Genomic DNA, 27,119 nt, shown 5'->3' with positions numbered 1-27,119 from the left:
TGAGGTTTGTGTGGATGGGTGGATGAGTGCAGCTTGTGTGGATGGGTGGATAATTTTTTAATTAAATAAACATGTTGTGTGTGGGAAACTAATTAACTAATCACTAATTATGTGAATATGATGAATATGGGTGGAGCTTGTGTGGGGTTTGTGTGTGTGGAGCTTGTGTGGGGTGGAGTTTTTGTGTGGAGCTTGTGAGGGGTTTGTGTGTGGTGGGGTTTGTGTGGGGTTTGTGTGGAGCTTGTGTGGGGTGGGGTTTATGTGGGTGGGTTTTGTGTGGGCGGAGTCAAAAAGGGGCGGAGTCAAAAAATTTCAATTTATCTTTGTCTTTTGTAATTCCTGTGAATAAAATGAACCTAAAATCTCTTCCCCTTCCAAATCATATATCTTATAAGTCCAAGGAACTGTATCTATTACATCAACAATTTTAAAAAGTTCGTTCGTCCATCTTTTAATATAACCTTTTTCAAAATGAGATTTCCACCTATATATTCTTACGATATCACCAACTTTGAACTTAGGTTTTCTGACATTAATCTCTTTTTCATATTTTAATTTTGTAAATGTTTCTGATGGTTTCATATTTGTTGACGTGTGAATCGTGTCATTATACTTATCCACAATATCCTGAATAAAAGATGACCATTGTTGTGAACCGAGTTGTGTGAATTTTTTATATAGTCTCTCTTTTAAGGTACGATTAAAACGTTCAACAACAACTGCCTTCCCTTCATTAAAGGTACTGTATAATGTAATACTGTTATTTTTTAGAAAATTCATAAATGTCTTGTTATAAAACTCTCTACCCTCATCAGTCCACAATTTTTTAGGTTTTCTCTTACTTTTATTAAATATCTGTTGAAAGGCTAACATAAGAGTATTACCTGTTTTGTTTTTTAATGGTACAACCCATGCGTATCTACTCCTCAAATCAATAACGGTTAAAGCATACTTGTACCCCTTATCATTATTGAGTTCAATCAAATCAGCAGACCAGATATAATCTACTTCCTTGGAATAAACTTTCCTTCTCTGAAACTTTGTGAATATTGGTTTATGTAATTCATCAGCTAATTGCTCTTCAGTCTTAATGACATCATTAGAGCCTATAAGTTTTTTGAATTTCCAAGTCCAAGTTTCAATTTAGCACTGATCATCTTCTTCACAATGAACCGATCAACTTTTTCTCTCAAGGTTGGATTTTGTATCAGATACAAATTATACAACATTTCTCTATCGGCTTCATGCTTTTTTTCCAACGTTGTGGTATTCCCATAATCAATATCGTGTCTCATGCACACTTCATCAACTCTATTGATGGGCTTACTCCAGGATTTAGGATTGTCTGCCTCATCTAATCTTTTATCCAAGTTTGTGCCTGGACCACAGAAAGAATACCCTGGAAGATGTAATTCCCCTGGTATTCCAGTAGTTGTAAATTTACTTCCTGATAAAAACTTTTGTATATCTCCTCCTCGTTTGTGTTTGGAGATAAATTGATCTTTTTTTGAACCACACACCGAACATATACCTTTTTGTATAACCCTGTTATTTTTACTTTTAATATATGAAATATTTTTAGTATTAGTTTTCTTTTTACATTTGAGACAATAACTCATTTTTTTATGTGTAAAATTCCTCAGAGTGCAAAAACCTTTTTAGTTTCCAACATGCACATTTGAATCTTAATTTTTAAAACATAAAGAATCCTTAGAAATGCCTTCACTCTCTCCTCCATTTATTTAAGAAAAAAAAAATGAAAAACTTGAATTAAAATGAATAGCTTGTCGATGTCAATATTCTTGTCGAAAGTATTGCAAATAGACTTGTCAATTCTTTGTTTTCCTCCTCGGTGGGTTGAGTTATTTTTTGTAATACCACCAATCTTTTTTTAATCTCACTGGTTTCCATATTTTGATATTTATTTTGTCTCGCTCTTTCCTCCCTCTCCTTCTCTCTCTCCTCCCTCTCCTTCTCCCTCTTCTCTCTCTTCTCTTTTTCCTCCTTCTCTTTTTTCTCCCTCTCCTCCTTCTCTCTCTTCTCCTTTTCCTCCTTCTCTTTCTTCTCCCTCTCCTCCTTCTCTCTCTTCTCCTTTTCCTTCTCTTCCCTCTCTTCCTCAACTCCTTCCTCTTATTATCCCTTATTATCGCACAGGGCGCACAGGGGGGATGTTCAATCCCTTATTATCCTTGAATCGCTTACACCCCATAGCATATCATACATATATTCATCAGGATTTCTAGTTATTCCTGTATCCAAAATAATTTTTTTTACAACAGGAAACCAATAAAATTTCTTTGGAGTTTCTAAAAGAGCCTTACCTTTTCTTAACTTTATAATTTTTTCATTATTTAACATTCTAATTAAATCTAAAGTTGTCGGTTTTTCAACATCAGCATAATGCCAATCTTTTATTGAAAATACCTCATTCTTATGTTGTAGAACATATTTATTAAAATACCGAATACCCTTTTCTTGAAGGTATGCTTGGACACAGAAATGATAATTTTCTTGAAGCCTTCTTGCTGTCATTTATGTATTAGAAATATATGTTAGAATAATATTATGGCACGAAACACCTCCCCATCTTCCTATAGTTAAATCATTTTGTATTTCCTTACTTATTATATATAATCCTGTTTTTTCTGTTTTCATGATATAAACAAGGGCAAAACCATTATTATATTTACCCTTATTAAATTATTTTATTTGTTGTTTACTAATCGTGGCCCCACAAAACTCATTCTCGATACCAAGTGGATAATATTCTTCCTTACGAGACTGATTTAATTGTTACAGGTCTTCGAGGTTAATTTTAAATGACCAATTATACCCTAAATCATTCATATCATACCCCCATTGTTCTATTCTCATACAAACGATACGCCCTTCTTAATAAAAATTTATTTTAATTCGAACTGTGAATTCTGTATGACCTGGAGATAATATCAACACTTCTGTATCTTTGGAATACATGGCAATTTTATTTAAAGATATATATTGTGATAAATCGCTTAATCTCACCAAGTAATTCGCGTCAGTCGGGCTTGGATAATTTTTTAATTTATAAGCATTTTTCATGTTAATATTTTTGGTTATATTATATTTATGTCGTTCAGCTTGTGCCTTTGTGTAATAATTTGATAAATCAATATCCAGTTCTTGAGATACACCAAAGATAGAACCATCTTTACCAACATAAGTCATTTATATTAGATTAAAAATAATATCATAAAATTTTTTATTTTTGTTGAGTTGAAATAACACATATAGACATAATTGACCACAACACTTGGAATTTAATTCTTGGACTTGAAATGTTTGATAAACACCATTCTGTAAGAATTTTATGACTTCAACAGGTGGTGGAAGACCAAAACTATCAAAATAATATTTGTCTTGACATTTAAAAATACAAACCCAATGAGAACCGTTCCCATTATTATCTTCTAAGTTCATAATAATATTCTTTGTATGTTTCAGCACATTTGTTAATTCATCTCTCATACAAATAACCACATTATGAATTTTTAATTTCTTACAATATTTGACAAGTTGTAAATTTGATGTTGTATTCTTTCCAAATTCTTTAAACCACTCATCAATGCTAATTTATTTATTAGAAAGATATAATCCATTACCTCTTTTCATTAATTTTACACCTGCTTGTGCTATAGAAGAAAGCATATCTCCAACTAACAATCTCGCTTTATCAGGCAGACCTTCAAGTTTTTCAGCAAAATCTACAATTACACCACTTCCACTAATTTGTTTCTCCAACTCTTTGTTATGTCTTTCCAATTATTTTTGAGCCTGGAGTTGAGCCTTCCTTTCGTTGGCAGTTTTCACCGCTGTTGAAATACCACCCGTCAATGCTCCAACTGCACCTAAACCAGCAAATAAAGGAATTAGAAATGGGAGAAATCCTCCACTCGTCTCTCTTATTGAATATTTTTTCAACATTGGTTTTGTCATTTTAATTTTAAGTGAGCCAGTGTCATTCAAGATTTTAACCTGTTCTCTTGTGAGCAAAACATCAATTCTTACTGCTCCTTTTCTCTGAATTGTATTAACGTTAATCGTACAAGGCTTTTAATTTTGAACACAAGATGATAGTTTATGAAGATTTATTTGATTAACATATACCCCAGTTGGTACTTTGCCATTCATTTATTTAACAAAAAAATATGTGAGACTAATCATCACACCACTATCTGTATTAATCTGTAATTCTGTTTCTTCCAAAAGCAAACAATATGTATCAACTTCTTCACTCTCTCCTCTTTCAATGTATAGGGAAGTATCCACTCGATTAGACTTTATAGTTTCCTTTTGAGCGCTCAGGTCAAACGCATAGATTGTATACAAACTTTTAAATGCTGTCATATCCAAAATAGGTTCTTTATTTCCATTACTTTCACACACCTTTTGGTAAGACTTGTATGCTTCAGCAAAATCATTTTTTTCCCAATTAATTTCCAATCTATCTCGTGGATAAAATGTTCCATGTAGAGAAACGCGAAGTTGTTTCACCTTAGCATTATCACTCAATGCATTATTCTTATCAGTCGCAGTATCACCATCTGGCTTTTTTAAAAATGATCCACAGATATCGTGGCTTTCCTTCCAGAACACCCAAATTCCACGTGTAAGTAGTTTGGTTGAGTTTAACGTGTTGACATCTTCTTTTGAGGTATGATACACTGAGTGGTTTCTTTGAGTTAAGTCTTCGATTCAACATCTCTTCTGTTTTAAGATTAGGAGTATATTCACTGATATACCAACTAATTTCCTCAATTACAAATTTATTCTGATCACCAAAAGCACTACCAACACCAAAAAGCAATCGATTTTCATTATCATTCCTTTGTAGTTGAAATCTAATTTTAAGACCATACAGAACTTTATAATGATCACAAAATCCAAATATACCTTTAAGAGGAACTGCCACAGTAAAACTATTTTCTGCTTTTGTATCATCATTATACATTCCTTTCCTTTGAGTATATCCAGGGTCTGTGTTTGTTCCCGTTGACATATCAGGAATAAAACCTTCGACAGACCCCTTTCCCATTCTATCACTGAATGTATACAGTGTAAATTTCATCATTTCAGATACAGCAGAGACATAATCAACCGCTTCAACTTCTTGTGTTCCAATATACAAACGCACACTATCAAACATTTTCCAGAAGAAATCATTTACAAGTGTAGCGTTTGTGTTATTCCCAGCCTTAGTGAATTTAAATTTACACAACAAGAAACTTTCGGAGAGATTCAAATAGGTTTGTTGATTATTTATTTCAAAACTTTTTGTACCATTCGTATTCCAGTCTGTTCCAGTTATTGCATTTACCTTGAAGTAATCTTCTTTTTTAGTGGAGTTTGAGATAATAATAGTGTCATCCAAATCATAGATACTATCAATTGCTTCCATACTTGTATTTATTTAGGAAAAAAGATGTTAAAACTTTTGAAACCATGATCCAAGTATTCGAATTATTTTCTGTCGTTCTTGGGGGGACAACTGAGTTTTGCCTTTCTTAATTTCTTTTATTGCTTGTAATTTATGAGATTCCTTCTGGGCATCTTTTATGCTCTTTACAGCACCTGCTACATTTCCCACAGCAGAAGCAGTTGAACCAATTAGATCTTTATGTTTTAGAATAGTTGAACCAATACCCATGAGAGTATCAATTATCCCATCTCCTCTAAATTGATGTCCAACACCCCTTTGTCTCTTAGGTTTATAGTATCCTCTACCAAGATACATACCTTCACCCTTGTAGTATGGGGAAAGGAACATCCCATCCCCTGTAATTATTTTATATTTTCCCAACTCGTGTTTCCTCACAATAACCATCGTATTTATTTATTGGAAAACTTCACGTACGTGAATTCTGATGGATATAACTTCTCCATTAAAAGAAATCACACGATTATATTGGTCGGTTATCCTAAAATTTACTCTGTGTATGGTTTTTCCTGACACAGGGAGATAAACCAAATTTTTGGGTTCCATATTGAATTTATAACCAATTGGGGTTGAGTATGCGCTGAATGAAAATATTGTATTTGTTTTTTTTCCATCATTATAAGCACCATCAATCAAATCACAGTGAATTAACACCGAATTTATTCCTAAGGATATTTGAATGACATTATCACTGTAAAACGTCCCATTAATTTCAATCTTCTTTGAGGAGAAACCAAATAACTCTCTAAATGAATTATCAATTGAGAAATCAACCTTGTAGTTATTTTTAACTTTAATCGTTGATTGTGAAGTATGTTTTTGAATGTCTATAACAATATTTTTTGGTTCATCACCCTGTTCTTTCATAAGACGAGCAATTTCGGAAGATATTTGAGAAATCTCATATGCTCCGGGTGAGACTGTTATCGTTTTGTATCCACTTCCAGGATTATAACTAAACTTGTCATTTTTAACAGTTATATTAAATAAGGTATTATAAGTTTCCATGGACAATAAAGATGCCTCATATTCTTTTGTTGGGTCAAGTTGTAGTGGGTATGGGAATGAAGATGTGTGGTCGCTTGTTGTGAAATTAAAACTCAGGATTGTGCTTCTCATCTTATTTAATATGAGATAAAATGTCTTTATATTGAGATTTATTAATTATTTTCATGTTCATCAACTGGTCTAAAAATGCTGATGCTTCATTAAAACAATTGTTATTTCCAGCCTTCTTACTACCTAACAACAATAACAGTCTATTAACTAATTGCGATGGGTCATTTGGAAGAAAACTAATACCTGAACCAAGGATACTTAAAGCCTGAATAATGTGTTTCTCCTTCTCATTTTTCCTACTTTTACTAGAAATACTAACCCTATAATTTAGAGTGTTCAGCAGATCAATATATACTCTATCATCATAATTTTTCATATCCAATGGTTTATCAATATACTTTGATTCATCCCTCACAGTTGAACCTTGTCTTCCATCTTTTGTGAGAAGAAACATTAATCTCGGAGTTAGTTTAACAGGGGGTTGAGCAGAACCCAAGAACCTTAATTCATCATTAAATATCAATACCTTTTCTTGAACAAGATGAAATATTGCTGATTGTTCTGTTGGAATGAGTCCTGCTTTGGTTTTTGAATCCGCTGAATATTCATCGTTTTGAAGAGCATTCACAATATAATCAGGGGGTCGATTAATCTCTTCCAGTTGTTGAAATAAACCTTTATCATCATATACCTTTAATTCTCCTAAATGCTCTAATTCTTCCTCCGTCATTTGATCAAAATGTTTTAACATTTGAAGTTTTTTAGGAGTATATTCTACTGTGGGAACTGTGGAAACATCTTTCATTTTTTCTTGGGAAGTTTTTAAAATTGTATTAAAAAATTTCTCTTGTTTTCTTTCAAATGCTTCTTCGCCCGTTAGTTTCTGTCTGCGTTTCTTCTTTATGTCTTCCTGCTGTTTTACAACTTTTGAAACCAACTCTTGATGTTCCTTAAATCTTCTTGCTCTTTCTTTTGCATCCATTTATTTATTGTAAAATATCCTTTAATGAATTGTAAAGATCAACAGGGAAATTTTCCTTTTCTTCATCATTCAAGTAGATGTGTTCAAATAAATCCTTTTCTTTAAATATTTCATCAAATTCTTTATTAACATTAATGCGAGTTGTAATTTCTTCTTCACTAATACTTGCATCTCTGCTTTTAATACGTTTGCGTTGAGTTTCTTCATCAACATCAAAACCGAATGATAAAATCTTCACTCCGCTCAGATGTTTAATAATTTGTCTCGTTCCTTCTGGATTAGTTTCTAATATCCCAAGACCACCAGATTTTAGTTTCCTTAACTCACTCTTACAATGTGAATATTTTGTTGTACCAAGAGAAACCTCCTCAAATATTTGACCTTCATTCCTCAATCGCATATGTTCCTCCACTGAAATATAGTGATAATCTTCACCTTTTACTTCTCCAGTTCTTATTGCTCTAGTTGTTGTTGATACAATGCGTATCACGGGGTGTTTTTCAAGTAAATTTACAATATTCTCATTTGTACTACACAAGAACCTTGATTTATGAAAGTTTTTTCCAGAAGCAGATTTACCCACAAGATTTACAATAATAGTTGTCATTTATATATGTAATTGTTTATAAAACAAAAAATCTATCCCTTAATATCTCATCTTGTTTCACAACAATATATTTATATTTTTCAGTCGTGTGCTTCATGTAATCCTCAAATTTCTTTTTACTACATAATGTAGAACAATTATCTCTCCAAAAATTATTGATATCTATTGAATTTAACTTGAATAAAATAAAAGTATTAGCATTGTTTCTGATGGAACGACGAGGAAGTTGAAAGTACGATTGACTAAGATAAATACAATTACAAGAAGAATGTCTCCCTCTTGTGTAGTAGCTGTCCATTACTGTTTGGTTTCTCTCATTAACACAATCATCAAAGATAACGAGGTTCTTTTTTGATTTATCCAAATCTTGGGGAGATGGTATATCATCCGTATTATCACTAAGAATACAAGTTATAGGATTTGATTTCTTTTTACATCTCTGTGTATCACAAAATAGTTGAATTATATCTTCAATGTTATAATCATGTAGGTTTTTTTGACGTTTAAATAAACCGATTATATCTTCTTTTTGAAGACCAGCATTAAAACCTTGTGAGAGTAGTTGATACTCTGGTTGAAAACTCGACTTTGTGAAAATTAATAAATTATCGTAATCTAAAAAGTTGGGAGTGAGGAGCATCTTTAAAAGTAAGCAGGTTTTTCCACATCCACTTGAACCAACTATGAGACATCTTAATGAATTTGGGAGATTTTTATGGTTGTTAAATTTTATCTTATTTTCCCAAATGGGTAAAAAATAATTCATTTATATATTTGGAAAACAGGTTATTTAATTTATTATTGGCTTTTTTAGAAACTCTATATTTTCTCCTAAGTTCAGGTTTAATTTCAACATAATCCATTGTTTTATTTATACAATATCTTGTGTTGATATTTCCCTGAAAATTACATCCATGAATAATATATAACAACAATCCTTTGAACATTTCTCTTATACATTCAGTTTCTTCCCTTGTAAGGAAAGGTGTGTTATCACCCTCGTACTTTACATCCATTTCTCTAATCAATCTTGTAAAGTAATTCATTTTTGGTGTAAATCTAAAAGAATTATTTTCCTTTTTATATTTTTTATTATCATTAATTAGAAGATAATCACAGAATATACATTGTTTATAGGCTTTTGACTGTGTGTTTAATCCCCGTCTTTCACACGCAGGACAATTCTCAAATTTGTCATATGGAGAATCAGGAAAGTCTAGCATATTTATAAAGTAAAACTTTACTTAAACTGAAATTCATCTATACTTTCAGTTGTATATTGACTCATATTTAATAATATTACCATCGATATCAATATACTTTTTTTCATTACCAGATTCAACGACAACATTTTTTATATTAAAGGTAATTTTAAAATGATCGTTAACTACTATTGAACGAAATGTCATTTCACCTGATATATTAACATCCTTTATTTCATCAGGATTTACATCTTTAGGGTTGTTGAAAAAAATACAAATTTCTCCTTGCATATTACAGATGGTCTTATCGTTTCTTTCTAAAGCTTCATCCATAAGGTTTTTGTTTTTGATACTTTTTCTTGTTTCATTGCTTTTTCTAGTTTTGAATATATTACCAGAAGGAGAGGAGAAACTTTTGTTAGAGATACTTTAATTGATGTTCTACCAGGTATACTAAAAGCCCTTCCACTGAAGGAAATTGAAGAACTCATATTATTTACCATAATTGTTTTTATCCAATAGTTGTTATATTTATCTTTGTTCAATTTTACATCCTTGACATATTTCTCAGTATCTTTAACAAATGAAGAGATTGATTGAAAGTTGTCTTTTGTGTCTTGAAACATTGTATTTATTAAGTGAAAAAGTTGGAGGATAAAATGGTTTTAAGCACAGATTCACCTGTAAAATAAACGAAATTTTCATCAAGAAAATTTTAGTTTAAGCAAAGATTTATTATATAAATATGGTGAATACAACATACTGCGATGTTTGTAATCACAAATATAAACATTATAGAAAACACCTCTGAACCAACAAACACACATTTAATCTATTTCATAAAATATCTCCTCTTGAGTTGGAAAGAAAACATTGTGATATCTGTTCAAAGGATGTTTTGAAGAGAAGTTATAATAAACATCTTCAATCACAAAAACACAAGAAAAATGAGTTTAAAGTAAAGGGAGACTATTATATTGAAAACACTGATGGGGCATTTAAAGGGCATATAAAAATAAGGATTTTTCAATTTGGAGAACCCGGACCATCATCAACAGCTGAATCAATTGAAATAGTGAAACCTGATGTTGAAAAAGTTATTAAAAAGACATTAAAAGAAATGAAAACTTTAAAGTTTTATATGGGAGTGAAAATGAATATGAAAAGACAAGATGAAGAACAAACTCCTTATATGAGAACAGATCTTCATTTTATAACATCATTTCAAGATTTTTTGAAAAGTGGGGTTTATGAAGAACTATCAAAACAAGAGGAGGATGTTGATAATACAGTGGTAGGAAGTGGATTCAATATTAAAAAAAATCATCTTTTTCGATATACACATTCTAAAATCAAACCCTCTTAAAGCTTCTTCTTATATTGAATTACCAAAAGAAATAAAAGTAAAGAAGGCAGTTGTTAATATTAAGAACAATGATAATAAATGTTTTCTCTGGTCTGTTCTTGCTCACTTTCATCCACCAAAATGTAATTCAGAAAAAGTAAAACAATATATGAAATATGAGAATACCTTGGACATTAAAGATTTTAAATTCCCAATGCCACGAACAGATTTTCCTAAATTTGAGAAAAAGAATAATCTTTCTATTAATGTATATGGATTAACGGATACAAACAAAGTTCAAATATTAAAAATTTCAAACAACTAGAAAAATGAAGAAACACACATTGATCTTTTATATTTTAGTGTTGGAAATAATTCACATTACACATACATCAATAATTTATCAAGATTAATCTCTTCTCAGGTATTCAGAACAGCAAACAAAATATATCCTTGTAAGCGATGTCTTAATTCATTTCATACAAAAGAACGATTGGAACAACATTCAAAATATTGTAGTAATCATAAATCAGCTGTAATTACAATGCCTAAACCTGGTGAAAAGATTTCTTTTGAAGATTATAATAAATCTATCATGCACCCATTTGTGATACACGCTGATTTTGAATGTATCCTTAAAAAGATAAATACTGCTTCTCCTAATCCAAAAGAATCATATAGAAATAAATATCAAAAACATATTCCTTGTGGTTTCTGTTATTATATCAAATCATCTGTTGGAGAAAAGTATAACAAACTTGAACATTATAGTGGAAAAAAAGCTTCACAAGAGTTTGTAAAACGATTAGAAAAGGATTGTATAAGACTCACTAAATTAATGAAAGAAACAAATGAACCGATGAAATTAACCAAAGAAGAAAAATTAGAATTTAGAAAGAACAATATCTGTCATATTTGTGAGGGGGAAATTAAGGAGTCTAAAGTTAGGGATCATTGTCATCTTACTGGTAAATATAGAGGTCCCGCTCATTCCTGTTGTAATCTTAATTATAAATTACCTTCTTTTATTCCAGTCTTTCTTCACAACAGCGCCAACTATGATACACATCTATTTATAAATGAACTTTCAAAAACACCAGGGAATATTTCTGCCATAACAAACACAAGTCAAAAGTATATTTCATTTACAAAAATGATATTCACAAAACCTTTAACTCGTATTAGGTTTCTAGATTCTTACAAGTTTATGGGAACACCACTAGCCTACCTCGCATCAAATCTAAGCTCCACGGACTCTTTTCCAAATCTTAATTCATTCTTTCCAAAAGAGGAAATTCTCATTAAAGAGGAAATTCAGATTAAAGAGAGAATTCAAAGTAAAGAGGAACCTCTAATTAATTAAGAAATTAATGAAGAAATTCAAACTGAAGATGAAATTCTAATTATAAAGAAAATTCGAACAATGAATGAAATTCTAACTAAAGAGGAAATTCTGATTAAAGATGAAATTCTGATTAAAGAAGGAATTCTCACGAGAGAGGAAATTCAAACAAGGAATGAAATTCAAAGTAAAGAGAAAATTCTTACAAGTAAGGGAATTTATCCTTATTATTATATGGATTCATTTATGAGATTTAAAGAAACACAACTTCCTTCAAAAGAAAGTTTCTATAATAACCTTTATGAAGAAGAGATAAGTGATAAGGAATATAAACATGCACAAGAAATATGGAAAATATTTAAGATTAAGAACCTTGGAGAATATCATGATTTATATCTAAAAACAGATGTTTTATTGTTAGCTGATGTGTTTGAAGCTTTTAGATCACTCTGTCATTATAAAAATTGTTATGGATTAGATCCTGCCCACTATTTCACAGCTCCTGGTTTAGCTTGGAGTGCAATGTTGAAAATGACAAAACAAGATATAGATTTAATCAGTGATGTTGATATGCTTTTGATGATTGAGAAGTCCAAAAGAGGTGGAATATCACAAGTATGTTCAAAAAGATATGCTAAAGCAAATAATAAATATCTTCCAAATTATGATAGTGAAAAAGATAGTAATTATTTGATGTATTTTGATGCTAATAATTTGTATGGATGGGCAATGTCTCAATCTCTGCCTTATGGTAAATTAGAGTGGGTGGAAGAAAAGGATTATGAAAAGGCTTTGATGAATATTGTTATTTCTTCTCAAGAGGAATTGAATGACGACGAAGAAGGTTATTATTTTGAAGTTGATTTGAGGTACCCGAGTGATCTTCATAATAAGCATAAAGACCTTCCTTTTGCATGTGAGAAAGAAACCCCAAAGAAAGAATGGTTCAGTGATTATCATAAAAGCTTTAATATTAAAGGTAAATCAACAGAAAAGTTATTAACAACATTCTATGATAAAGAGGGATATGTTTTGCATCAGAGAAGCTTAAAACAGTTTTTGAGAGAAGGATTGAGAGTAGCTAAAATTCATAGAGTTTTAAAATTTAAACAAAGTCCTTGGGTGAAAAAGTATATTCAATTCAATACAGAAATGAGAGCAAATACAAAAGTAAAATTTGAAGGAGACTTTTATAAATTAATGAATAATGCTGTATTTGGAAAGACTATGGAAAATGTTAGAAACAGGCAAAACATTAGATTCGCAACATCTTGGAAAGAAGCTTCGAGATTGATAAATAAACCAAGTTTTGAGAGAGAAGAGGTTTTTTCAGAGAACTTTTCTGCAATTCATATGAAAAAGGAAAGTATTGTAATGGATAAACCAATTTATATTGGAACAGCAGTTCTTGATTTATCAAAGATATTGATGTATGATTATTTGTATAATGACTTAAAGAAAGAGTATGGTGAAAATGTTTCATTGTTGTATATGGACACTGATAGTTTTATCCTAGATATAAAAACTGATGATGTTTATAAAGATATGAAGAAAAATATTGGAGTATATGATACAAGTAATTTCAGCAATAAGAGTGAGTTATTTTCCAAAAAGAATGAAAAGGTTATTGGTAAGTTTAAGGATGAGTTGGGTGGAAAAGTAATGAGTGAGTTTATTGGATTGAGAGCAAAGGCATATGCTTATAAGTATGGTGATCAGATTGATAAGAGGTTAAAGGGAATATAGAAATATGTAATAAAGAAATCAATAACTTTTAGAAATTATTATAATTGTTTGATGAATAAGAAAGAAGAATATAGGAAAATGAATACAATAAGAAGTTATAAACATAACATATATAGTGAAGAAGTGAATAAAAAGGCATTAGGAGCCTTTGATGATAAGAGATTTATTTTAGATAATGGAATAGATTGTGTTCCATTTGGATATTGTATGATAGAGTGAATAGAATAGATTGTGTTTTAACGATGGGAAGATGGGTTAGGGTTTTTTAAGGGCTACCGCCGCGTTTTTTTGCAATATATAAATGGTCAAACCAAGTATTAATCAAACTAAAGAGTGGAGAAAATCTCAGTCTTGGTATATAAATGGAAAACATAATGAATGTGAAAAATATCAAATAAGTCTTATTGAAAAAATAACTAAAACAAAGGTAAATAAAACAAATAAGCGAATCAATTTAAAAAGTAGTAAGTTAGAGGATGTAAAGAAAAAAATGAATATCCTTGAATGGACTGAAAACTTTGATGGTTATCAATTGAACAATGAAAAAACAATTTACTATAATCTCAAAATGATATGTGGCTCAGGAGGTGGTCAAACAAGAGCATTAAGAGAAGTTTATCATTTCGTAATGGCACAAAAGGGGTATCTTAAAAAATATAAAGATTCAAATGTTTTGTTTTTCAATGTTTTAGATGGGGATTATTGTGCAAAGAAAATTACACTATTGAAGGAATTTGAGAATGAACAAATCTTTATAGGTTCAATGAGTGAGCTAAACAATATGCATCGGTTATTTGATAAAGAGTGTCCCAAGGCTTAGACGTTTTAGATATTTCTTTAGAATCACCTTGAACAAATCTTTATCTTATTGTATGGATTATATGAAAAAAAAAGTGTCCCCAGGTTAAAAGGGGAGACAAATAAATATACCTTGGGATAAAAAGGGGGTTTATTTTTAGGGAAAAAAAAAATGAATCGCTGAAAATCCCCCATTCATTTACATGGGGAAAAGTGAGCCAGAACCAGTATATTCACCCTACTACATATATATATATATATATATATATATATATATATATATATATATATATATATATATATATATATATATATATATATGTAGTAGGGCGAATATACTGGTTCTGGCTCACTTTTCCCCATGTAAATGAATGGGGGATTTTCAGCGATATATATATATATATATATATATATATATATATATATATATATATATATATATATATATATATATATATATATATATACATATATATGTGTGTTGTTACGAATTTCCGCCCGCCCGGCGTGTGAACGACCGCGTTAACTAATAGCGGCCGGTTCGCCCACCGAACGAGCAATTCAGTCATGACTTTCTGGAACAACGCCAGAAACCAGTCACGGTTGGGTTTTTAATCCCACCATGGCCCAGTCCGTATTCTACCCGCGCGAAATAGAGTCAATTGCCGAATATTGATGTACCTAAGTACCCGCGCAGGTAACCTACCGAGGGACCGTACCTCGGCGAAGGCCTGCTTGAACAGGAACCGCTTAAGCGGTCCGTTCCGTTCTGGGATAACCGAGCCGGTATTATCGCCAGACCTCGCCGGACCCGATTCTATTTATCGGTTATTTAAAAACCAACTAATATTCCGCAATACAAGATGGCATTTCAATGGGGGAAAAATGACGTGACGAACGGGTTAACATTCACACAAGCACATTTATTTACGACACAGATGCACATATACAAACTATCATGCAGTCCATGGGGGAAGGGGACAAGACACGAGCAAGGTAAAAACACTACAACCGACTATAAGCAATTATCAATGTACAGTCACTTACACAGTTTTACTTCGCAAGACACGGTGCCATACCACAACATTCGTTCAAAGAAAAGCAGGAAAGACCCCATCAAAGGCAATGGGGTCAGGCTGGGCCCATAGACGTTTATGGCGTGGGACTTGGCAGACCGAACGAGTCACACGAGACCGTTGCAGTTTACCTGCACCCTCGTGGTGCCTTGTGGTGTGAGCCTCGACGTCCCATCCCCACGGCAGCTAGCGTAGCCGCGCCTGAGCTCGAGCCTTCTGCCTGGCTGGCGAGCTCTCTCTGGCTTTCCTCACACGAGTGCGCAGGTTCGCGCGACACTGCTGCGCCTCCAGTCCGCATCTTCTTCGCAGGAAAATCGGGAAAAACGCGTTGGGAAAAACAGGCGGGAAAATCTGCGCCATCGGAATACCTTCTTCTTTTTCATGGCGTTATTGGAATCCCTTGTTCCTTTTCCTTGGTAGAGACGGTTTTATAAGCGGAGAGGGTTGCAGCGGGGTTGTGGAGAAGGTGATCGGTAGTGGGCGTAGCGGGGAAGGTGATCAGGATGGCATGGTTTGTAGAGAGGCGCGTGTGGTTATGGTGGTGGAAGGACGGTGGGTCTGAAGCGGTTGTTTGAGAGCGATGTTGGTGGTGGTGGTCCAAAATAATGATAGTGAAAGAAAAACGGCTATCTCAAACATCACAGGGCTGTCCACACGGATAATTCCCATTAAACAACGGTGGGGAAATCTAACTGAACACGGACTTATCGGCATAACTATCTAAGGACCTTATGGTGTTCTGCGAATTTCCACAGCCGTAACTATATATATTACTAAAACTTTCATCTTGTATATATGTATGTATGTATGTCTGTATATATGTTCCTGAAATACAGCCAAAACGGTGCATGATAGCGCAAAAGATTTCGGGCCAACTTACTCACCATTCTCCTGCGGTGTGCATTATCAAGTTTCATTAAAATTGAGCAATGAAAAAATTATTTAAAAATCTACTCCCGATTCAGTGAAGTACTCTTTGGGAGAATTTGATCAATGCAAACAACCTCAGCAATACAGTTCGCTAGAGCTATCTTTTTATTTTCTCTTGAAATGATTTATTTAAAAATCTCAAACATTTGGTATAGACAAAGAACGATTTATTTTTAAGCATAAAATAAACATCGCCATTTTGATCTAATACTTCCGTGTTCATTAATAAATTAAAAATATGTTTAGAAGATTACGCACAATAATTTCTTCGACTTTCTTTTCTCCGTTTTTTTTTCACATTGACGCGCAATATCAAGTTTCGTTCAAATCGGGCAACGAAAAAAAATTATTTAAAAAATCAATTCTCGATTCAGTCAAGTACTCTTCGGGAGAATTTAATCAATGCAAACAGCCCCAGTGGTATAGCTCGCTGGAGCTATGTTTTTTTTTTTTAATAATTTTTAGTATCTATCTGGGGAGATAGTACTATCTCCATTAAAAACTATCTGGGGAGGGTAAACTTCCACAATAGCTTCATACTTAGACAGAACATGAGCTGCTGCCTGCTTGTCCATACTCACAGCTTTGCCAGTTATTCAAATGTTATCCAAATTGCTGCGGCACTTAAATCTATCAAACCACCCTTGACTGGCTGTAAACGTCACCTTGGTAGATCCCTCAACTGCCTGTTCTTTTACTTCATCATCTAAACTCAGTGCCTTAACCATAATTACTGCCTGAATTAAAGACATATCGTGCTGATTCATATCCTCAATCCAAGAGGATAAAAGTCTCTCCATTAAATTGCTTTGAGATCTCATTAATTTTGGAGCAACTATGGGGATTGTGGACTGACTGGATACTTTATAAGTTTTTTTACTTTGTTCTTTGCAATAATTGTCTATCCAGATGAATACCAAAATCCAAATTCACACCCAACAGTGGTGGCACCAACGCCAGACAACGTGTGGACAAAACAGGGCTTTAATGGAAGAGGATACCATTCTATACATTCATTTCCAAGGAAGAGTGGCATGACTCTGGCTTCAAGGTAACACACACAGCCATTTATTAGTGTAGGTTATGGATAAATTTGTTTCTCACCACTGGCATGTCGGCCTGGTCCACAGTTTAGAATTGGCAATTATAACCACGGTGCAAGTTAAACTTACGGCCATTTGGAATTGGTGCAAAAACCCCTCATTAGGAGGTTGTAAAGTTGTGGAATGTTTCCCCAGGATTCATGCTCGGCCCCAATTATTTTTGAATGGGGAAATTACCATGGGTGACAGATCTTGTTAGAGTTTCTGTTTTTTGGAGATATTAAAAAAAAAAAATCAATCCTACTTTTCCTACGGATGACATGAGACTCTCATGACTATCCCTCCTTAAATTGGTGATTGTCTGCATGGAAGATTTGACTCTGTGTCCACCCCACCATAACAATCTCTTATTAACATGTTTTGTGGTTTCAGGTCAGCTGACATTACTCTCAGATCCCTCCACTCACTGACCTCACCATGCTAGGAGCCTTCCAAAGTGGAGTTGTATGTTTTACCTTTGACCTTATTCCCGTGACATTATATTGTGTTTACCCATTACTACCTTTTGATTATGCAACATGAGTCACCTCATGACATGATTCAATGGTACATTTTTGCCATAGAAAAATATTTTCACATGATATTTGAGAATTATGTTTTTCATTCCTGGCCGATCAAGTTATTTTCTTCAACCAGAATATCAAAATGATATCAGGTGAGTCATTCACATGCAGAAACAAGGTTGAACGGACAAATCAAGTCTCTTTGGGTACTCCAGCCATTACTTTAGCCAAAGTTGATGATCCATTGAATAAAAGCACTTTTTGTCTCCTGTATTGAGAAACTCCTCCAGTCAAGAGTGACCTTTACCATGGTTTAAGTAAGTGGCAAAGCTCGGACAAAAAGCCACTGCTGAGGGACACAGAGTCAAACACGTTTGCAAAGTTAATATGGAGCCCCAATCACATTGTTGAAGGACAAAGTCCAATATTTGATCAAAGATGATGTGATACATGATTTTGACAACTTGTGAGTGATACCTGTCTATGATTCAAGGCACTTTTTTGTCTCCTGTGGTCATAAACTCCTCCAGTCAAGACTGACATTCACCATGGATACCCAAGTGGCGAAGCTCAAACAAAAAGCCATTGCTGAGGGACACAGTTTTTTCATCCATTTTGATCATTTGTTCCAACAGTCTGAGGGGTGATCATTAAATCGATTAAGAAGGTATCAATCAGACACCGCCGTGATCCTTGTACGCATCGTGATAAAAATGGTGGTCTGTTAGTCTACACACTACTAAAATCAATCAGCCAAAAAATGGGCTTTATCATCATCCACTATGAATGTATCATGCTCCAAATAATCAATGGAGGGAGATGTGGAAGGAAGAATTCTTGCTGGTGTAGGTTAGTATCTGTCTGCATTGAGCATTGATGGACAGGTAGAACGATGGATGAAATCAAGAAAATGTTGATCGAGGTATGTTGACCGCAAGGGGAAGCTCAGGTTTTGGTCGTTAACCAGCTGTCGGAGCAAAATAGATGGAGGAAGATGTGCTCTGGAAGATACGAGCATAATTGATGATTCCCGAAGGATTTTTGTTCAAATTTTGCACAAGATTTGGTGCAGTAAATCAGATTGGTGGAGTAAATTGGTTGTTGCAGAAAAAGAAAGAAAATTGGTGCAGTAAACAATAGTTTTGCAGTAAATCAGTAAACTAATTGGTACAAATGAAACACCTTCACACAAATAATTAACAATGCAATGGAAACTAGAAAACATCTCAAAATGCAAAGCCCATACATGTCCACTTTGTAGTCTAACGAAACTTTGTAGTCTAAAAATGACAGTTAAATAAAAAAGTTAGATATTTTAATCTTTGTGCTCTCTACAATATCATAATAAAGGTTTGTTGAAGATTTAATGACAAAAACTCAATTGGTAAACAAGGATTAAAACATTTATGACTGGTGTAGCACTTAACCGATGGCATCTTCCTTACAATCCTATTCACGATTGTGAGTAAAATGAGATGTGCCACGTTTCAATGTTTATCGATCAGCAGTTTCAGAGATGTAATGCTTTAATTTTTTGTGTTTAATCCAAGATGGCTGCCATACCACGTGACCTGTGATGTTACAATAATAATTAAATTATTTTCTCCATGTGGGGGAGGGGGAGGGTCGCTCCTACCCTGAAATTTTGGTCATTCAGACGAGTGGTTGCTGAGAAAAAAAAGAGGAAAAAAACAGAGCAAAAAACGGCCAAAAAAGGGTCGAATAATAATGATAACAATCATAATAATCATGAAAATGATTTCAACAAAATTATTAATTTGTCTTCCACATAGTCTCATTATAAAGATTTGTTGAAAATTTGATGACAAAAGCTGAAATGGTAAAAAAAGTTGTGGCTCGGACAGACACACGGAGACATACACACCCACACACACAGAAGTGATTGCAAAACCCTGTCTTCTGCTGCGTGGGAGATAGGCTACCTAGAAAGCTGGTCCAAGAAGTGGAACATGTTTTTCAATCCGAACAAATCTCACTCTGTCTCTCTGAAAGGACCGTTTAAAAAACTCCCCCATCTACTTTCTCAACAATCCTCTGGAAGAAGTCTTTTCATTCAAGCTCCTGGGTCTCACTATCTGCCATGATCTTTCCTGGGAAAGCCACATTTCCAACCTGGCCTCCAAATCCAGTCGCCGACTGGGAATCCTCCGTCATGCAAAGTCCTTCTTTGGCCCACCTGAGCTCCTGACCACATACAAATCTTTTGTCCACAGCATGATGGAGTAGTGCTCTCCCCTCTGGGCTGGTGCTTCTGCCTCTCACCTTTCTCAGCTTCATGCTGTGGAAACCAAGGCATTTAGGATCATTGGTATCTCCCGTAATGAGGCTGAGTCTTTGGGCCTCTCACTCTCTCACCGCAGGCAGGTCGGTGGTCTGTCTGTCTTCTACCATCTCCTCTCCGGTCTGCCCCCCCCCCCGCTGTGTCTGCGATATGTCCCCACCATATTTCCACAGGGCGCTCAAGGTCCACCAACAACCCCCTTATGATAAAACTACCAAAATCACAAATCACTGCTCACCTTCACTCTTTCATTCCACTTTTTGTCCCACCTTTACAATAAACTCCCACACTCTCTTCTTTCCCATTCTTCCCTCCAGGCCTTCAAAACAGCTACTCACCACCACCTCTTATCTTCCCCCATCCAAAACCATGATCTTTTCTACCCCCGTTAATCCAGCCCGAACCCACCTCCTTCAACTTCCCTGCTTTACTTCCTGAAAGTCCCTGTAATGTCCATATTGTATACCCCATGTTCCCCGCCCCATCCCTCTCCCTTCTACAGATCTCCAAGTGTCTGTCCCCCACTGTTTTGTCCTTCCCTCTCCCACCCTCTTGTTTCACATCCTCCTTGCTGTGCGTTGTGTGTTCGCTCTCATATGAGCCTTGACAATGAATACAAAAAAAGCATCTGAAAATGCAATGCGCATCCATATCCACTTTATATTCCAACTTCTTCCATATGCTCAATATGACGAAAACAGCAATTAAAACTAGAGGGGGAACACTCCGTAGAGTGCAAAACCTCCACCGCCAATACTGCTGGGTCACTTAAGTGAACCTGATATACTATTCATTGTAGGTCAAAACGGATCAGACTCTACTGAACCACGATTGAATAAACTAAACGAGATCAACGTGCATGTAGAAATGCCCAAAAAAAATCGAAATGTTTTGGAAAAAAAAGGTGGCAATTTTTTTCTCTAACAATTTTTTTTGGGGGGGGGGTGGAAATCACTTAAAACATGCAGAAATGCAAAAAAAAAAAAATTCAAATAAAATCAAAATTTTTTGAAAAAAACGTTGCAAAATTTTGTTTTTTTTTTCTCCAACAAATTTTTTTTTTCGTTGGAAATCACTTAAAACATGTAGAAATGCAAAAACAAAAATTCAAATATTTTTTCAAAATGGCCGCCATCGCGGCCATATTGGACTTTGGACCAAGTCCAAAATCTAATGGCATGATCCTTGGACCATACCTAACCCCCCCACCAAGTTTCGTCGAAATCCGTCCAGGAGTTTTTCCGTAATACTGTTCACAAACAAACAAACAGACAGGGTGAAAACAGTAACACCATCGAAGATGGACGGAGGTTAAAAATTCAAAAATATTGACTTTTAGGTGATGTGGACCATTTGACCTCAAAAGCAATATGCTTCATTGACCCAATATGCAAACCCTGCTCAAATTTTAAGTCAATCAGATGGAAATTGATGATTTTCTCACCTTGATCTTTGACCTTTTGACATTCTTCACAGAACACAAGTTATACTCTGAATTGGGTCACATTGGGTTACTGACATATTGATATGACTGATGTATTGATATTTTATGCAACCTTGACTTTTTACCTTTTGATCGAAAAAAACACAATCAGCTTCTAGCTTTTGATTGGTGAACCAATTCAGTGACCCAATCTGCAAGGTCTTAAAATTTAAGGTCAATTGGATTAAAATTGATGATTTTATGCAACCTTATCATTTGACCTTTTGATCTAAAAAAAATCCAAAAACAATTGGCTTCCAGATTTTGATTGGTCAACTAATTCAGTGACCCAAACATGCAAATTCTTAAAATTTTAGGTCATTTGGATGAAAATTGACGATTTTATGTGACGTTAACCTTTTGATCTTTTCCCGTCATTAATTTGTCTTTTCCATATTCTCATAACAAAGCTTTGTTGAAAATTTGATGACAAAAGCTCAATGGTTAAAGAGTTACCACCCAGACACACACACACACACACACACACACACACACACACACACACACACACACACACACACACACACACACACACACACACACACACACACACACACACACACACACACACACACACACACACACACACACACACTAAAATTATTGCAAAACCCCTTCTCCCGCTGTGTGGGGGACGGGCTAATAATAAGAATTATAACAACAAAGACTTACTTGTCAGCGAGTCCCCCCAGAACAATTCCACCAACAAGTAAACCTCCAAGGTAGGCAAAATTTGCCATCTGCCTTAGAGCATGCCTTTTGCAGACAAGATTCCACTGCAAAGCAGACACCAATCAATTGTCACCGTAAGAATATTGTTACGTTATATGTCACATCAAGAAGATGGAATATTCATTCCGTGACCTGAAATCAAAAGTCAGTTCCAGAAATTAGCAAAGTTGTGTTCGTTTTACATAGCACACTAAACGTTTTTCCTTAGGCTTTAAAAAGATTGTATACAAAGTCTAGGGTTGTGGAAGAGCTGGAACAGAACAGCACAGAAAAAAAATGCAGTGGAGGGCAGGAAAACACACCAAACAGCAGGGTAAATGAACACTTGGAGGAATAATGCTTGAGAGAAAGAATGACAGCAAGGCCATTGGGAAGAGGACAAAAGCGAGCGAAGACTCTGGATACAAGGTCACACACAGCAATAATCGGGGCTTAAAAACAGAAGGGAAGACCGGGGATAAAACCACAAAGGAACAAAAAGCAGAAATGTCGGTGAAGGGACAGGGGAGAAAACACAATAACCTGGAAAGGTTAGGGTGGGCTTGAGGAGGGTTAATGAGGGTAGAAAAGATCACGAGTTTGGATGGGGAATGATCTGAGGAGAAGATGAACAGTCATCTTGAAGCCCTGGAGGGAAGAACGAGATTGAATAGAGTGAGGAAGTTGGTTCTACATGTGAAAGAAAAGAGGAACAAATGAATGGAGTTGAGCAGTGTACCTGGATTTTGGGAGTTTTAATATGGAATAGGCAAAGCCTAGAAGCGAACGTAGAATTCTTCTTACATTCGATGCTGCAATTTCCGGTTACTTTGGCCTGAATTTGGGATCAGTGATCAAATAATGTAAATCACGATTAAAAATTATTTTTTGATGATGCGGGAGATATCTTTATTAAAATCAGTGGAGGAAATATACACCATGTCTGATATTATTTGGGTCTTTCATGTCTCCGATGATGCCTTTATCTCCCGGCATGCATCATTCGCCATGCCAAAAACCGGAAGCAAAAAAAAAACCGGAAGCAAAAAAAACCGGAAGCAAAAGGGTCATAGCCAACGACACGGATTCCAAATTGCTAGGGTATTGTGTTGTTTCCTATTCTCTCATGTGCACGCGTTAAGTATGAAGCTCACTGCGTTCGCTATTAGAAGGGGGTTACTTTAAGAATAAGTGTGCTCTGCAGAAACCTGGGAGGTGGGGACAAACCATAGAAATGGCAGAGGGTGGAAATCAGAAAAGAGTCAAATTGAATACAAAGAAGCCCCCTTCCCACCCCAGTCCTCAAACCCTCTCATCACCCCCACCCAACTCTCTGTCCTCTCCTCCCCCTTTCTTCTTCCTCAACACCCCCCCAACCCCATGTCTGCTCCCCTCCCAACCCTAAGTCCTCAAGCCCCACCCAAAGCCTCAACCCCACCCTTTCCACAGCTCCCCCTTTTTTCAAGTCCTCAACCCTCCCAACTCCAAGTCCATGTAATATTCACTAACTGTTAAGACTGCTAAGGTTTCTCAGTGAAGTAAATCGATGAAAAGGAAATTATTCGTGGGATGGAGTTGACTGAATAATTTGTGGTTGTATTAGTTTTTACTTCTGGTAGGTGTGCTGACCAGCAACACATGGATTATACACTGCTGTGAAACGTCACGGGCCCGCTCACACAAGGCTTTGTCAGAGTGCATTGTATGCTTGGCACATGCATCAAAAGAAAGTGGAAGCATTAGTAAGGAGTCCCAGGTTCCATTTGTGAGTGAATTCATTCCCAGTGGAGTGTGAAATATTTTTGGAGTTTGCTATGAATATCCTTTGAAAGTATAACAATCACTAACTGTTAAGACTGTTACGGGGTCTCAGTGAACTAAATTGATGGAAAGGTAATTATATGTTGTTTGAATTGACTGAATAGTGTGTGATAATATACTGTATTCTTATTTTTTCTTCCGGTAGGGAGGCAAACCAACGACTCTGAATCTATACACCACCAGTGTACGCAACAAAAATGCACGTAACTAGAAATTGTATGAATATCAATATTTTTAGACCTCCGCATGCACTGTCCAGACCAAAGAGCCCTTAAGTGAGGTATCATCTGACATTATATGTGCTGTGGTTGCAACGTTTACCCCCTACTTCCCAATAGAGTGTGGAATAATGTCCTTTGACAGCATAATGGCAGCGACTCATGGAAATTCCGTGTAATGTAAATCGGGACTTCAAGTCCTCAACCCTCCACACCACCTCCCAGCCCCAAGTCGTTTTCAAGCCCCCTCCCTACCCAAGTCCTCAAATCCCCTCGCCCAACTCTTTATCACCTCCCTGCCCCCCCCAACCCAACTCTCTGTCATCCCTCTCTCTCCCCTCTCGTCTTCAAGTGCTCAACCACCCCCGCCAACCCCAAGTATTCAAGCCCCCTCCCAACCCCAAATCCTCAACCCCCCTCTAGCATCTCTCTGTCCTCTCTCTGCACCCCATTCCCACTCCAGCTCACTGACCTCCACTCCCCCTTTCTTCTTTAAGTTTTCTCAATGAAATGAATTGATAGAAAGGTCCAGCAGAGGGAGATACGTTAACAGAATTCACTGAATAATTTGTTGTTTTATTGTTTTTCTTTTTTTTTACTTCTGAGAGGTGTAAGAACGAATGACTCTGAACATATACACCACATGCACAACAAAAATGAATACAACTCGAAATTGCATGAATATCGATGTTTGAAAACCTGTCTAAACTGTCTGAACCCAAGAGCCCTTAAATGAGGTATCATTCAGAATTATACAAACTAAAGTTATGACGTTTAACCCGTTCAGACACAATTGTTCAACTTGTGTATGTATATATATATATATATATATATATATATATATATATATATATATATATATATATATATATATATATATATAACGATAGATAGAAAGAATAGACAGATATTAAAGGGTTATTGATATTCATAGGAAGAGCCAGCAGACCAGAAAGCAAGCTAAAGGTTCCATCTGAAAAAAGACATTCTCTGCAAATGAAGAAATTCACTCGGCTGAACTTTCATCCAAACAACAGTTCATAGTTCTCTCAGGGAGAAAACAGTGGGAGTTATTAAAAAAAAAGAGCGGTTTGAGGGAAGATAACACCACAAGACCAAGGTCCGACATTCTTTCAGCCAAAGGTACTGAAGGAGGTATGAATTGAAGTTTATGTCGAGTTCGCAGGAAGATCCATTTGAAGCGAGGAGGGGAGCATGGAGAGAACTGGAGGGCATTAAATGATGTAGCAATGTCTAAGGAACTAATATCGAAGCAAGCTGGAGAATGCTGACAACGTACTTCCTTGATGATAGTTGTCGGGAACTCGCTGAAATCGAACACCCATCCATCCACACAGTATTCAATCTCTACATCGTCCAACACGTTCGCAGAGTTGTTTAGCAACAGCTGCCATTGCGGTTGGGTATAGCGACTGCACCTGCTCAAAGAGTCATGTTCCCAGGGAATGGCGACCCTTAGGAGGCTCTCCTTGCTCAGGTTCCATGGGAAGTCCGGCGGAGCCTCAAGCGACGCGTTCTCCAGCCACGGGATCCGGCAGTAGTGCCGAGGAGTCGCGGCGGAAAAGTTCTGGATCAAGTCATGACTTGCAAACATCAATATCGATATGTACAGCATGATAACATGGATTAATTGGAATAATCCCGCTCCTCCGACAACGTGCAGAAGGTTAGAAAAAGCCATACCATGAAGAGCAACGTTCTCCTGAGAGCAGACGAGCTTAAAGAAAGACGCAAGCTCTTTAAAAAGAGGTTACTGTGTCTCTAATTGTGTAACTTAGACAAAGTTTAGCTTGCACATTTCCTATTTGTATACATGACAGAAAGGGTTGATCATTGATAGGAACAATGCTATCATTTAACGGTGAGCTTTGATTCGCCATGATATGCAAGTCCCCAAACATCAGCGATTTCAAATGCAGGCAAAAACAACTGCTGGAAAGCGTAATCAGGTTAATTTGATTCAAACCAAATAAATATTTATTACACCGACTCTCCTCATGCCACATATCTCATGGAAACATTTATATTCATGCTTTGGCAAATACTGTGTATCTGCAAGGGGCCATTTAGCCCATCACGCCTGCAGTGCATTCACACACAGAAACTCATACCTGCTAAAGACAGTGTGAATTACACAGCGACCTCTTTCTCCAAGCATGGTATTTCACGAGGTAACCAACCCACCATGGCCTACTCCCCTCCTTTCCAAAACATACCTTGGTGTCTTTAAATTGACATCCACAACCGAAATGCAGACAGGATAGCCAGCTTTACATCCTCGTCCAAATGTCGAGCTGTTGGTGGTGCTTAAAGAACGGCATCTGTGAGATGAGCTATCTAAAGGCTAATATTTAAAGTGGAGAAAGTATGGGAAAGGAAAAATGTGAGCCCAGG

General features: G+C 35.5%; 1 protein-coding gene across 4 annotated transcripts in view; it reads right to left on the bottom strand.

The window, feature by feature from the left end:
• Positions 1-26,548, bottom strand: part of LOC147011739 (solute carrier family 22 member 6-B-like) — a 94,313-nt gene extending 67,765 nt beyond the window's left edge. Inside the window, exons 1-3 of one of the 4 annotated variants that reach the window (XM_085857453.1) lie at positions 26,409-26,491; positions 26,005-26,292; positions 22,627-22,730 (exon numbers count right to left, since the gene is read on the bottom strand). In XM_085857453.1, the coding sequence (XP_085713579.1) occupies positions 22,627-22,730; positions 26,005-26,292; positions 26,409-26,411 (395 nt within the window). In that variant the 5' untranslated portion in view covers positions 26,412-26,491. Of the gene's footprint in view, positions 1-22,626; positions 22,731-26,004 lie in introns of all 4 variants that reach the window. The other 3 variants (XM_085857454.1, XM_085857452.1, XM_085857456.1) reach the window with 3 other exon arrangements.
• Positions 26,549-27,119: the final 571 nt, after the last annotated feature.

The sequence above is a fragment of the Eptatretus burgeri genome, chromosome 15 (assembly GCF_056783735.1).
Source record: "Eptatretus burgeri isolate ZD-2024b chromosome 15, Ebu_testis_v1, whole genome shotgun sequence".
NCBI lineage: Eukaryota > Metazoa > Chordata > Myxini > Myxiniformes > Myxinidae > Eptatretus > Eptatretus burgeri.
The sequence above is the reverse complement of the archived record's forward strand: the minus strand, read 5'-3'. Positions and strand labels throughout refer to the sequence as shown.